We start from the raw sequence: 14,701 nt of genomic DNA on the forward strand, positions 1-14,701 counted from the left end.
GTCCCCCTGGCTGGGACCTGGCTCTTCCCAGACATCCGACAGGACTGAGGCAGACAGGGGGTCAAAGGGGAGTCTGTCTCAGGGGGGCCTTCATCCAAGGCTCTGAGGGAAGGAGGAGGCAGTTGGTGTGGGAGTCCAAGTGGCCCAGGATGCTCAGGGCACATTGTGTCAACTCTGTGAGTGTCCTTGGGTTTCAGGGGAATGGCATGAGGCCCACCCTGGCCATGGGGAAGTGGTTGGGGGCTGGGAACAAAGGTTTAAAGTGAGACCACACGGCTGGGACCTGGGGATCCAGACTTCGAGGCCAGAGCTGGGTCCATCCCGCCTTCGGGCATCCACCCCACGGGCATCCACGAGCACCCCTCTGGCCCTCCTCTGTCCTATGTGGGGATCTGCATGTGACCCAGGTCCTGGTCCATGATCTGGAGGACATCATCCAGGATAGAAGGCCCCAGGTCCACGTGCAGGGAGAGCAGGGAGCTGGCGTGGGACAGGAAGGGCTCCTCTGCCCCTGAGTCGGAGGTCAGCCCAATGTGGTCAGCTTCTGGAATTCTCCAGATGTCCACACTCCCCGCCTCCTGCAAGGACGGCTGTGGGGATAGATGTGGGGTCTCCAGGTGCAGGCGTGGGGGTTTGGGTGGGGCCTGCGTCGTAGGCAGGGTAAGGGCCTGGGGTCCCCCGATGACAGGCAGGGAGATGGCATTCTTGAGCAGAGGGGAAGGCCCCTCGGGCAGCTGGTGCCCACACAGCGTGGCGGCACGGGTGAACTGGAAGGGGAGGTCGAAGGTGCCCTCTACCTCCTCCGGTCCCTGGGCACCTGTGCCTGGCAGGAGGTGGAATTTGCCCTGCAGGAAAGAGATGTCCCCGAACATGTCGCTGCCGCCCCCACTGCCAATGTGGATGGTGTGGCGGAAGTCCCCCAGGGGCGGGCTGATCATGTCCGACGACAGCAGGTCCCGCAGCTTCTCTTTCTTGCCCTTGCGGCTGCCCCGCTTCAGATAGATGGGCACTTTGGTGGACATGGTGACCTCGCCGCCTGGCCTGGCTGCAATGCCCAGACAGTCCCCTTGGGCCGGCCTGCTCCGCCTCCTCTCACTCCCTCAGCCAGAAACAGCCAGACAGAAACTCAGCACCCAAACCTGCGGGGCCTGAGCCTGGAGTGCGCAGCCTCCCCAGGCCAAGGATCAACGATCAACGAAGGCAGAGGGCTGAGACGATAAGAATCTTCTCCGAGAAGGAGTGTCGATTCTGACAATCGGGTGGACGCAGCGGGAGCAAGCTTCCCTGGGTCGTCTGGGCGCGTCTTCCGGCCGGGCTGAGCAGCTGAAACGCAAGGTGTCCAAGTCAGGGAGAGAGCACAAAAGGCAGACATGTCGTCTTATTTCTGCCCCCCCCCCCCCCCCGCGTCTGCCCTGGGGCCCCTGCTGGGGATGCTGTCCCTTTAAGGCCAGACCGCCAGTGCCTCGCTCCTCCCTTTACAAGCGGGGAAACTGAGGCCCGGGAACCCAAGTGACAGGCCCAAAGTCACAGCGTCCCTGTTCTGGTCTCTTGCCCCGGAGGCCCGGCTCTGCATAGTACCACTGCCCGCGTGCTCACCCCATCGCACACCAGGGCACCCCAGTGTGCCAAGTGCCAAGCAGTACGTGTGGGTGTGTCACAGACTTGTCTCACTTCCTACTTGACCGAGGACAGGTATCCTTACTCTGTCTCACCCACCCAGGCCTGGCACAGGGCTGCGCATACAGTAGGTGGGCAGCCAACAGAGCTGGGTGACTGACGCCTCCCAATTGGCCCAACCAGGGAACCTGCCTTGGAAGGCGCTTACCTTCAGGTTTCCCTTTTCTCCACTTGCCTCCAGGTTAGGAGTTTCTTCTGGGCAGGGGCTGAATCTAAGATGGTCTGTCTCTCCTCCCTGCTCCAACACCTGAGGGGAAGATGGAGTGGGGGAGGGCAAATATAACTGGGGGGCTCTGCTCTGTGCCCAAGTTCTTTTTTTTTAATATTTATTTATTTATACATAGAAAAGCCGGGGCACAGGCCAGATGCGCAGGTGGGTGAGAGGATTTGCCAGAGACAGAGCGGGGAACAGAACAGGCAGACTGACTGAAGTACACTGCTGAGGGGAGCAGTGGGCGAGTCAGGAGAGGTCTGCTGAGCCATGTGGGTTGCTCCCTGGCTGCTGGGGATCGAACTCATGCTGCAGAAGCAGCGAATTGCTTCATTGTGCGGTGCTTAACCCTTTGTACCACCAGGGAGGCCCCTGCGCCCGAGTTCTTTGCCAACATATTTAAGCACCAAATCACCCTCCTATCACTGCCCATATTAAAATTAATGCTATTGGGCCTCCCTAGTGGCCTAGGGGTTAAGTCTCAGTGCTATCAACACTATGGCCTTAGTGCGATCCCCGGCCAGGGAGCTGATCCATGTGGCGCAGCAGACCTCTCCTGACTCCCGGCTGCTCCCCTCAGCAGTGTATTTTGGTCAGTCTGCCTGTTCTGCTCCCCACTCTCTCTGGTGAATCCTCTCACACCCTGCACCCCCCACACCTCTGGCCTAGACCCCAGTTCTTCTATGCAAAAATAAATAAATAAAATCTTTAAAATGAGCCCTATAAGGCTGTTGAAGACACTGTAGGGGAGAGAAGCAAAATGCAAAGCTGTAGTATAGGAGAGCCCAGTTATTGAAAGCTCTGACATGCGGGTCCACGCAGCTGCGCACAGAGGAGAGTGTGGAACCAAGGGTTGTCACATGGGCCACCCCCGGTGGGGTCAGACACGGGAAGGATCAGTGTCCTCAATAAAATGATCAGTAACATTGAGTCCTGTGGCTAGAAATGATGGCTATAAATAGGAGACTCATCGCCAAATGCAGGGTGTCAGGGGCTGGGATTTCAGGTGCCTTGTCCTTTCTTGTTCATCCTTTTATAAACACCAATTCTTTTTTTTTTAATAATCTCAAATTCTTTATATATATATATATATATATATATAAAGAATATAAAGAACAGGTTTATTAGACAAGGGACAGGAAAGTAAACGATTAGGAAAAGGGACAGAAGAGTCAAGTACACTCGCATAGCTCTTCAGGAAGAGCTGCCCGAGAGGGCCAAGTTGGCTGAGAGAGGCCTGCATGGTTGCAGGTGGGCGGCCTTGAGGAGAGCTGCCTCCGCTGAGGGAGGTCAGTGCAGAGAAGTCCTGGTATAGTGTAGGTCCTGGGCAGGCAGGAGGCTGCTGCCCTGCGGAGGAGAGAGTTGGTGAAAAGAAGCACCTGCATAGTCACCGGTGGGCAGGCGGAGTGCTGCCTAAAGAAGCTCAAATTCTTAATAATAAGCACATGTGACTAACAAAATCAGGGGAAGAAACTATTTTTAATGTGGAAAGAATGAATTTGCTGGAGTGTGTCCTACCGGTTTAACAGAGAAGAAAGCAGCGGAGCAGACACCCCTCCCCCTTCCCCACGGGGGTGGGGTGCGGGGAATTGGCCCCACCATGGATACAGGGAGCTGAGATGGAGAATCAGGGCAGAAAAGCAAAGAGATTTGTCCAAGGTCATCCAGCGAGATGAGCCCACCCTCTCCCCACCCCACCGGGGCCCAGCCAGGGCAGAGAGGCCTCCCTGGGCCAGCCCTGCTGCCCCAATCTTCATGGAGAATGAGGTGCTGGCAGGAGGGAGCAGGAGGAGGGAGGACGCAGAAGAAGTGCTGCAATGCCCCCCACCCCCAGTGCGGGTCCTCCCTCAGGAAACCCCACCCCAGGCCGGACACCCAGGGTCAGTCAAGCTGAGCCCCCAGGCCGGACATTGGACATCTCGGCCTGCCCCGAAACACCTGTGATTAACAGGAAACAGAGAAATGACTCTCCAGGGGCCGGAAGTCCAGCTGAGCTGGGAGAGGGTGGGGTAGGCACCCCGAGGTCTTGGAATCCCACCATCCCTGCAGTTAACAGGCATTTACCTCGAGGGCCACATGCCAGACCTGGGGCCCTGACACAACCCTGTCTCTGCCCTTGGCAGGCCAGAAATCCCAAACAGCTTTTCCTTCCCTGTGTCTTGTGGAGAGTGGGGCTAACTGGTGGGGTTTTCCAGGCCGCCCCCCAGCCCCCCATCACATAAGGGCACCAAGCCAGTGTGTGTTTCCACAACAAATCTGGCGTCCCTGACAGCTGTCTCCCTCAGAGCCAGATCTACCCTCCCATTTCCAGATGTGGGGAGAACAGAGGCTGGAGGGAGGGAGGGTTGGGCCAGCATCAGCCACCCAGGGGAGAGCTGGGAATCACAACCATCAAGCCCCAAGTATTCAGATTTGGCTGGAGACCCCAGGCCCAGCTGCCCTTGCAGTTTCTGTCTCAGTGTTCCCAGCCACAGCATGGCGACTACTGCCCTTTACACAGGCAGAGGCTGAACCTCAGAGACCTTAAGTCACTCTGCCCAGGTCACTCGGCTTGTAAGAGGAAGAGTGGGCCCCGGTTCCCAGCCAGGTCCACATGACACGGGTACACTGGGCCAAACCAGCCCCCACAACCTGCTTGGGGAGCAGGAGACAAACAGGTTCCCAGCTGGGCTGGGGCCATTGGGTCCCCACATCTCCAACTCTCACCTCCTGGCTGCCCCCTCCCTCAGCTCCCACGTGTCAGGACAGAAGAGCAGGAGCTCTCCATCAGGGCAGGCCGCGGCTGCGAGGGGGGCTCCCCAGCAGCAGCGGGAGGAACAGATGGGAGCCATCCCAGCTCTGTGGGCTTGCTCTGGATGGGAGCCCTGGGCGTGGCTGGGAGAAAAGGACTTTGGGAAGCAAAGCCCCCTCCAGTCACCAGGAATACCATGCCGCTCCCCACTAGGGTGTTCAAAGAGCAGTCCTCTGACCTTGAAATCGGGAGCCCGACCTTGAATCCACCACCGCCTGTGACCTGGGCAAGCCGCTCTCCTCCCTCGGCCTCCCATCTACCGATGGGCTGACAAGAAAGTCATCGCCGGCCGCTACTGGGGACCCTCCCGTCGGACTTCAAGTGAGAGCTCCCGCACAGGGCAGCCGGGGTTCTCGGGCCGCTGTCAGCCAACAGCTCAAAGGCCTCCCCAGGCGCCAGGCGTTGCGTCCCCACCCCTCAAGTTGCCTGTGGCGTCGGGGGCCCTCGCCAGTCTCGGGGTCTCCCGGGATCCGGCGCGCGGCGGCGCGCCCCTCCGCGGCTGCTAGGAGGCGCGCGTGCTCCCCCAGCGCCCCGCGCCCCGCAGGATCCCAGCGCGCAGGGGGCTCCGGCGGGCGCCCGCGGGGAGCCGCGCGTTGGGGTGCCCGCCGCAGACTGCGGCCTCTCTTCTCTCGAAGGGGGTCGGGTCTGATCTTCCCACCGGATAATCAGGGGACATGGGCCGTCAGGGCCCCGGCCCGAGTCTCCGGCCCTGGGAGGAGCCTCCCGCGCTTTCCGGCCGGGGCGCTGTCCGAGTGTCCGCTCGGCGCGGCGCCAGCGCCCGGGCGTGCGGCCCCCGCCCCTGGCTCCCCGGGGTCGGGCTCCTCGGCCGGCTCGGGTTCCCGCGCCGACCCCACCCCGCCCTTCGCCCGGCGCCGCCCGGCCCAGCCCGAGGCGCTCAGGACACTCGCGGCCGCGGCTGCAGATGGGGGCGCCTCCCCGTCGGCTGAAAGCACGGCCCCGGCGCGGGCGGAGCGCGGGGCGGCTGGAGGGCGCTCCCGGGCCCCGGGGTGCGGCAGGGGTTCGGGCGGGCCGGGGCCGGGGCGCTCCGCAGGTCGGGGGCGCTCCGCAGGTCGGGGGCGCGCGCGCGGGCGCAGGGACCCGGCGCGGCGGGGGCACCGCGGACCCCAGCGCGGGCAGAGGAGCCGGTCGGCGCCGAGACGCGACCCGCGCGGGAGCGGGCGCGGGCGCCCCGGGGCCGAGCCTGACGGAGGGGCCCGCGGAGCCGTTTGCCGACTGCGGGGTCCCGGCCGGCACTCACCTGGGCGCGGCCGCCGCCCGCCGCGAGGACTCCGGCGCCGCAGCGGGGCTCTGAGCCCGGCCCCGCGCCCCGGCCGGGGCAGCCCGCGGCCCCGAAGCCCCGCCCCCCCGCCGGCCAATGCGGCGGCCGCGCGGGCAGGCCCCGCCCCTCCCGTCCACGCCCCGCCCCCGGCCCGCCCCGGCCCCGCCCCCGGGCCGCGTCCCGCCTCCCGCCGCCGCCCGCGGCCCCGGGTGCCCGGGCTGGACTCCGCGGCTTCCAGCTGCACCGCCCGGGCCAAAACCCTCTCGGTGCCGGAAGGGCCGCGGGATGCAGCCGGAAGACCGCGTGCTCCAGAGCGCATGGACGGCCTTGGACCGGCTTCCTCCTTCGGTGCCTGGGTCTCGGGCGCCGCCCGCACAAGCGCGTGGGGTGCCTTCGAGGCGCTGCACGGGCGGGAGGCACCCACCTGAAAACGTGGCAACGCGCAAGAGCTCTCAAGAGTTTACCGCCCCCTAGAAGAGAGGGTATGGAGGGTGTGCGGGCAGAGTGACCTGGGCATCTGGCCGGGTATCTTCCTGGGGGGCGGGACCCCCACTCAGACTGTTCCTGTCTTGCTTGTTGGTTCATTCATTCTTCGTTCGTTCATTCATTCATTCATTCTCTCACTTATTCATTCACTCCTCCATACAAAACAAGAAACTATTACTGAGGGGCAGCCCCTCCGCGGGTTGGAGACAGACTGAAGGACTGTGCCCGGCTGCCACTGGGTGATCTGAACGGGAGCAGCCTGGCCCACAGGCCAGGTGGCAGCTTCTGGACTTGTAACAGCTTTGTGGACCTGGAAGGGCTGTGATGACCACGCCCCTGAGCCTGAGGGCCACAGCCAGTGAGCACAGAAAGTTGCAGAGTTGAGAGCTGGGAGAGGAAGGTCCTCACGAAGGCCCACGCGCCCCACAGCCATGTTAAGAGATGAAGAGAGGCAAACTGGGGAGCACCAGGGGGTGGGTTAGGAGCACCTAGTGATCTGAGCAGGCTGGCAGCCCAGCTCAGGACCTTCCTGACATCAGCCACGAGGCCTGCAAAGCCCACATTGCAGGCCTGGTTTGTGCCTGACAGTGGGTTCTGTGTTTGGAAGCAAGCACTTGGGTGGGCAGTTCATGCCCCTTCGCAGAGGCGGTGCTGTCACTTGGCGTGGGATCCCTGGGGAGCCTGCTGCCGGCTCTTCCAGGTTCTGCTGAATGGACAGGACTTGGCACACATGTGCTGCGTAACCGGGGGAGTCCTGCAATTACCCAGCACTTATAAAACAGGATCTCATTTACTAAAATTGGCCTCTTTGAAGCAACTTCTCTGGCTGTGTGTAAGGGCAAGACTGTGGGTGGGGAGGCTTGGAATCCTGAGTCAATGGGCAGCTGGGCTGTCCTGCATGTTTGACCCGAAGGACAGAGCAAGAACCGCCTGCCCCTAGCCTGCACACCATGCCCAAGACCTGATGCCTCACCAGAGTCTGGGCCCTTCTTGCTGGCGGGGTCCTGGACACCCTGGCAGACTGAGGGGCTGGTTAGAGGCAGGGAGGTTGCCATGAGAAATGCCTGGAATGGGGCCTTCAGCCTCTTCCTCCTCAGCTTGGAGCTTGTCCTCAGCCCTGAGATGGGCCAGTCAGTCCCCCCTCCCCAAATCCCACATCTGCTCCCCCCACAGGGATCTGTAATCACTGCACAGGGACTGACTCAGCCTTCCTTCCCCTGACAGCCTCTTCTTCCTGGAAATTGCCACGTCAGCAGCCCCAGCCCCCATGGGCCCTGGGGGACAGACAGAGTCAGAAGCCCCCTCCTGCAAGGTTAGCTGGGAGGATGGGTGGGGCTCGCATGGGAGACAGTTCCCTGGGAGGTGGGGGGAGGTAGGTGGGAGGATGGGGAGTAGGAATCTGGGGGCAGTTCTGGAAACAGAGGGTGTTCTTGGGGGCACCAAGGGGGCAGTGAGCAGACACAAGTCCTCTGGAGGGCCTCCAGCTGCCCCTTCGGGCAGCAGGAACTGTGCTGGCTGGTCATACACTTCCCCCTGCCCAGCCTTCGCGCAGCCACCAGGGCCGGTGGCCTGAGCCAACCCCAGACCTGGGCTGGATTTTTCCTTGATTGTGTCTTGTTTCCGTCCTGCGTTGGGCTTCTGCCAACTCCAGCCCTGTCCTCCTTTTCTTCAACCCCCTTAAGTGGCTGGGGATCGAGAGGAGTTTCATTGGAGGCACCCCAGCTTCTACCTTAGACCCCACCTCGGGAGATGCTGGGGACTTTCTTTAGGTCTGGATTTTGGCCCCAGGCCCAGGGCCGGGGGGGTTTCCAGATTTGTGACAGCTCTGTCCTAGCAGTGACAGTCTGACCCAGGCACTTCCTCCCAGAGGCCTCTGGGAGTGTCCCAGCCTCTGGGTGTCCTTGGGCCTGGGAAAGCAGAGTCAGCAGGGGCTACTTCAACTGTTCCCACCCCTTCAAAGCAACTTGTCACTATTCATTTTAAAAACTCTTGTTAGCAGCTCCCTTGTGCCTAGGGCTGTGCTGGGCTAGAGAAAACACATTTGGCCAAGGCTGGGCCCCAGCCCCTTGGGAAGAGACAGTCTTGAGTGTAATAAACAGCCCATTCTACAACAGCACGATCCTTCCATGACAGAGGTCCATGAGAGCAGAGGTCAGCTCTGATTCACCTCTGTCTAGCCCATGCAACAGAAATGAGTGAGGACCCGCAAAGAACAGATGGGAGAAGAATTTGGTCTGCTAGAGGTGCAGAAATAAATGGGAGAATTGACAAGGCTTCACGTAGGTGATATTTGAGTAGGTAATTAACAGAGAAATAGGAGTGTGCCAGGCTGGAAAAGGGAAGGACATTCTAGGGCAAAGGCAGAGGCCAAGAAGAGTGTGAGTAGATGCTATGGTCAGGAAACACAGATGTTCAGTGGACCACATTTCAGGAGAGGGGGAAGTCGGAGGGGGTAGTGGGAAGGCACTCTTTCCCTGCCCATCACCCAGCCCTCTCATTTGGGTAACTGCCCCTCCATTCTCCAGGGTCTCTAGTGTGACTGCTTCCCACCCCCCAAGTTCTAGAAGTGGCTCTGAGACCCTGGTCTAGGCAATCTGAGTCATAGGGATGGTTCAAGAATGGACATGTGACACCCATGAGCTTCAGCCTGGGGACTTGTTGAGTTACAAAGGTCGAGATGCCAACCCAGGGCTACTGGCAACCAGCTCTGTCACCCTGTGGGAAGAGCCAGCCTGAGAACAAACCCAGCACAGAGAAAATCTTAACCAAGAGAATGAATCCCAATAACTCTGCTTATGCCCCTGGATCCAGCCATGCCTGAAGCAGAATGATATGAACTTGAAATTGCAATTGTTGCTTAATCTGGTTGGAGTTGGGCTTATGTCACTTGCCAGTGAACTGCTTGTCCATTAAAGAGGAAGTTAGGGCAGGCCTATCTCACCATAGCTGCCGAATGCCAGGAAGAGAATCCAGTGCCAGGGTCTGTTTTTCCTCTAAATTACTATGTAGCAGCTCTCATGTCAAGGCTGCCCCTCTGTGTCTATGCAGGTGCCTCTTTCTTTTTCCTTTCCTTATAAATCTGTTCCTTTAAAATGTAAAAACAAACAAAAAATTACTTTGTAATGCATCAATCCTTCCATGTGGTTCAAAATTCAGAAGTCATGAGAGGCAAAAAATTTACCCTCTTACCTGGTTCCCGGGGCACCGCTCTCCTCCCCATGGACTACCAGTGTTATCAGTGTCTTGTAAATACTTCTAGAGATAATCCTTGCATTACCAGCCAAGCCCCTCCCATCTTTCTCTACACAAATGTCAATATTTAGACAAGAGCCTCAAAGTACTGCAGGCCCTGGTGGGGGTGGGGCGGGGGCAGGGAGGATTCCCTTCATGGGGGCTGGGGAAGTGACTCTGCAGGGCTGCCGGAAACCACACATACTGAAGCTCTGCTGGTCCCACAGGCCGGCACCTTGCTGCAGCCTTCTTTAGCTCACAGATTCATGGCCACTCCGTATCCGCACAGGAGTGTGTCCTGGGTGCTGCTTGTTCACGGCTGCATGGTATTCCAGCCTGAGGGTGTGCATCACTTCTGTAAATAGTTACGTCTCAGCTGTGGACATTTAGGTTGCTTTTAGCCCTTGGCTCTGACAGATGCTGCCCTGAGTGGCCTTGTGCTGGCTCTGCCTTACACACGTATGTGCACAGCTGTAGAACAAAGTCCCTGAGCAGCCTCTCCTGCCTTGAGCCCCTGTCTGTTCCCTCTGCTCTGGACACTGGCCTTTCTGTCCCTCCACCACTCGAGCCAGGCGCCCAGGGAACTGTCCCCTCCGGGCCTGGGACAGTCCCTCCCTGTACCTCAGCTGGCTGCCTCCTGCGGCTCTCGGTTGTGGTGGTGTTCTTTTGGGGAAGCCTTCGGGACCCCCATCAATGTCAAGTTCCCGTGGAGGAACTAAGATAAACACTGCCCCCCTCTGTGCTGTCACTGGGGATTTCTGTCTGTGCCCCACCGGGCGGTAACTGCTGTTGTCTTCCCAGAGCGCCGTGTGGGCTCCTGTGAATGAAAGAAGGAAAGAACGAATGAATGAATGAACAAACAAATGAAGGAATGAGTGCATGCAGGACTGGCGGAAGGGGACATGTGGGAGATGGCATTTAGGGAGTCAGAGAGCGTGAGGTGACTGCATGAGGCCCCCCCACTCCCCACCCCCGCACAAACCCGCTCCTCCCCACAGCACCCGCCTCCTCCTGCGCCTCTAGCTGCTTGGGTTTCTGCGCTTAGCAGAGCGGGGATCAGCCCGCGTGGCTCATCTCTGCATCTGACACTAACACGAGGTCGGGACGCACAACCAGCGTTTGTCACCGAGAGCAAGCGTGGAGTGGCCGCCACTGTCCCCCTGGGCCTGCTGCTTTTTCTTCTCCAAATGAATGTTTCTGGGAAGGTGAGCAGAAGCGCTGAGACCAGACATTACCTCTCAGGACCCTATGGTGTCCTGTGCCCCAGATCGCCAGGGGTGCAGGTCCCGGCTGCAGGGAGAGGACATTCTCAGCCTGACCTTCGGGAGTAGGGAGCATCTTAATACATGATGGTATGTGAGAGGAGGGAGCAGAGAGGCGGCAGGAGTGTGTGTGCGCGCGTGTGCGTGTGTGTACTTTCTTTAAAGTAACCCAGGACCAGGGCCAAAGATTTGGAGCAGGATATAAGTGGACATGACTAACAGCCTCCCCCACACCCCCACCCCAACCCAGCCCCCTGGCCCTGACCCACTTCACCACCCACTCCCAGAGGTGAACCACTGTTAGCGGAAACACTCTTAGGGGCCAGGGCCCTTGAAGGGGACTGGAGTCTGCCAGGGGGTTGGGGTCTCCAAATCAGACATGATTAGGCCTTCCAGACCCCAAGACCCCCCCACTGTGGGGGTGGCGAAGTCAGCCTCCTGGGGGAGCCTCTGCCTATGAGGGGAGGGGTGGAGCGGGAGGGCAGCCTGGCCTGCCTGCTTGTCTCCTTTTGCACTCCTGGGGTGGGCTGCTGCCTGGGCCCTGGAGGCCTCCAGCTCTTTCTTAGCAGAGAACTCCGGCCAGGCTGGGTAGATGCTGTGCCCTCAGGCAGCTGGGCTCAGTGGGGCCACGGGCAGCAGCTGTCCCTGAGACCTCTGAGGGCTCGACTGTGCAGCTGCTTCCCTCTCAGCTGTCAGGCTGTTCTGGGTGGGGAGGAGCCTGCAGCCTGAGGAGGTGGGTTGGTCTGAGTGGGGAAATCTGGGGTCCAGTAGTCCCAGGGGAGGGCAGCTCCTGGGCCCTGGGGGGCCCCATGGTGAGGGCCTACCCAGAGTGGGCAGAGGTAGGCCTGACGCTCAGGGACCGAAAACCCATAGCGACAAGGGCAGGGGCCTCAGCACCTGAGCACAGCTGACCCAGTCCCTCCTCAGCGAGGGCACCACAGGGGTCGGCTTCTGCTCTGGTCTCCTCAGCCAACGTCCCAGGCCCTCCCAGCTGTGACTTTTGAGCTTAATGGGTTTTACTCAGTGACACCCAGAGGGTCCTCTGGGGAGGCCATGCCCACTCCTTGCCCTCACGGTCCCAACCTAACCAACAGACTTGGCACCTCTCCAAGCACCTCCCCTCACACTGACCCTCCTCCCACACGCTCCCAGGCACCTGGTTGCTACCTGGCACCCCTCTGGTCTGTCGTTGGGTGGCCTGATTGGTCAGTGTGGCAAGGGAGTGTGAGTCCCAGCCCCATAACTAACCTGGGCTGGTGATCTTGAGCCTCCTGGAAGCATCCAGCAGGGTTTGTAGGGAGGGTGAGATGTGACCTCTGCATCAAAGTGCACACAGTAGGCCCTCAGAAATGTCAATTCCTTCTTCTTCCTAACCCGAACTGTCTTTTCTGTGTCTGTCTCCCAGTGCCCACCCCAACCCTGAAGTCCCAGTTCAGGGCTTCATTGTTTTGGCTGTAAGAGAAACTGAACTCAAACTAGAAAAAAAAAGGGGGACAGTATTTGTGGTTTAGGTTCGGGGGCCAGGGGCCTAGCGACACCAGAGCTCAGACAATGTGGCCGGGTTCAGGACTCTGTCTCTGGGTTAGTCTACACTCAGGACGGGTTTCTCCTCATGGGGTAAGATGGCTGCAGCAGCTCCAGCCTTTGCTACCCGCTCCAGCAGGTGCCTTGGCGTCATGGTGTTTGGATTATCTTAGGTCTTACATGGAGGTGCAATAGGCTGCTTGGCTTGGGTAAGAGGAGGGTGATGTGGGGTGTCCCTCTCCTCCAGGGAAAGTGGACACCGTTTCCACAGGAAGGGAGAGTGCGGGTAGGTGGCTCTGTCCTCTGGTAGCTCCCAAAATGTCCTCGGGTTCCAGGACTCCCAGCTTCGCCATCTTTTGCAGCACCGCCAGTCCTTCCCTAACACACAGGCTGGATTTGTCCTTTCGCACCTCAGAAGCCTTCAGCGCTCCCCTGAGGCATACGGATCACGTCCAGACTCCTTTGCGACTCTTTCTGGACTGCACCATCTGGCTCCCGAGCACGGCTCCTGGCCCACGGCCCCGGCCCCGGCTCTTTCCCTCTCCTCCCCTCCCCTAGTCCTTCCTCCTTCCCTCTTTCCCCTTTCCAGTCCCTTCCTTCCTCCTTCCGCCCCTCGCGTCCCCTCTCGCAGGGTTTCCCCTCAGAACTGAAAACAGGCCATGCAGAAACTTGCACGCGGTGTTCACAACCGCCTCGCTCACAACAGCCCAACAATACAAACAGCTGCTCGACTCACCGCTGGACAAGCGAATACGGCGGCCCCTGGGGGGACGTCGGCGCCGCGCCCGGTGCTGCCACCCACAAGCTGGCCCGGAACAGGACAGAAAGCCCATGGGCGCTAACGGGGAGGAGAGGGAGAGGGGATGCTGGGGGGCTTGGGGATTTATTTGGGGGGCGGTGATGAAAGTATTCTAGAATTAGTGTGATGTTTGCATAGAATGGTGAATTTTGCTCGAAACCACTGGACCGTATGGAGATGGTGACATTTGTCATAGTTCAACAATGGTTAAAATGTCCAAAAATAAACCTGGCCCCCCACCCCCAGGTTGGCTTGCAGTCTGGAGGAAGGACCGCGTGTGTCCTGGCACTGGCCGTCAGGCGCCTCAGTCGGGGGCTCCAGGGCCGGGAAGAGGAAGTGTGTCCGCAGAGGGAAAGATCCGCCCGTGCGGCCACTCCCAGGCCGGGGGAGCAGCAGGCCGGTGGGTGACCCTGGGTCAAGGGAAAGGAAGCACCCAGCCCAAAGCAGCTGCAGAGCCCGAGCAGGATGAGAGCCCATCTGGGCCCTGCCTTGACCCTCACCCCTGAGCCCTGCCAACCCCCCCACGCCCCAACTTCCTTTTTGGCATCCCCTCGGGTTCCCAAGCAGGGCAATGAGGGGCAGCCACGGAGGGGCTCAGCAGGGGCAGCCTCAGGCCTTGGCAGGGGCAGAGACATCAGGTCGGCCTCGAGGGCAGGACAGGGCAGTGAGGTGTGACTGGGAAGGGGTAAGAATCAGGGGCTTTGATTCTTCAAAAACGTCTACTTTGCCCCAGGTGCGTGTCTCCTGGGCATCTCTAGGGTACTGGGCATGACCAGGAGCCAGGAGATGCCACCAAGGAGCTTCTGGAGCGGTGGATCCCAGAAGTCCAGGCCAGCCAGTCTCCTCCTTGGCCCCAGCTTGCAGTGACCAGTGCTCCTCCCAGAGCACGAGACCTCCCCCAAAGGTCCTGTGCCCAGGGCAGGAAACTGAGCCAGCTGACGGGCCCAGGGACACAGCTGGCAGACCTGGGGCACCAACTTCCGAAACAGACCTGGCTGCTGTCTGGGATTCACATCCTGCTTTCTTTCTGTTTGAGTTTTAAATGCCTGCTCTGGCCCTCATCGGAGGGCTTCCAAGTCACATGACTTGTATCCAGGCAACGAGGTTCTCCCTCTAAGCACTACCTTCTCCCCAGGTGTGCACCCTGCACCCGCCTGCCCTGCATGCTGCCTGGCCCTAGCCTGCAGTCTCCCCTGGCCTGCCCCAGCTGTGCCAGGGTGCAGATTGTCCCTCCCTGATAGGCCTTGCAGAGCCAGCGATGAGAAGGGGGCTCCGTATCTTGCCAAGTGGGGATCAAGATGTTAACATGCGCCACCAGGCCCCTTCAGCAGCATGACAATAATGGTCAAGAGCTGTGGCTTCCCAGAGCTGCACATGGGCTCCTGAGATAAGGGTTGGGAGGCTGTTTATCGTCTTGGGGGGCCTGGGCTAACTTTCCCAG

The 14,701-nt window shown here is 60.0% G+C and overlaps 1 protein-coding gene across 1 annotated transcript; it reads right to left on the reverse strand.

Moving 5' to 3' along the window:
* Positions 1-380: 380 nt before the first annotated feature.
* Positions 381-1,041, reverse strand: CDC42EP2 (CDC42 effector protein 2; the record flags this gene model as incomplete). Its single annotated transcript, XM_084244402.1, has 1 exon — positions 381-1,041. Exon 1 carries the CDS (start codon positions 1,020-1,022, stop codon positions 381-383), a length of 642 nt encoding a protein of 213 aa, XP_084100528.1. The 5' UTR covers positions 1,023-1,041.
* Between the last annotated feature and the right edge of the window lie 13,660 nt (positions 1,042-14,701).

This window comes from Talpa europaea, assembly GCF_964194135.1.
Source record: "Talpa europaea genome assembly, chromosome: 1".
Taxonomy (NCBI): domain Eukaryota; kingdom Metazoa; phylum Chordata; class Mammalia; order Eulipotyphla; family Talpidae; genus Talpa; species Talpa europaea.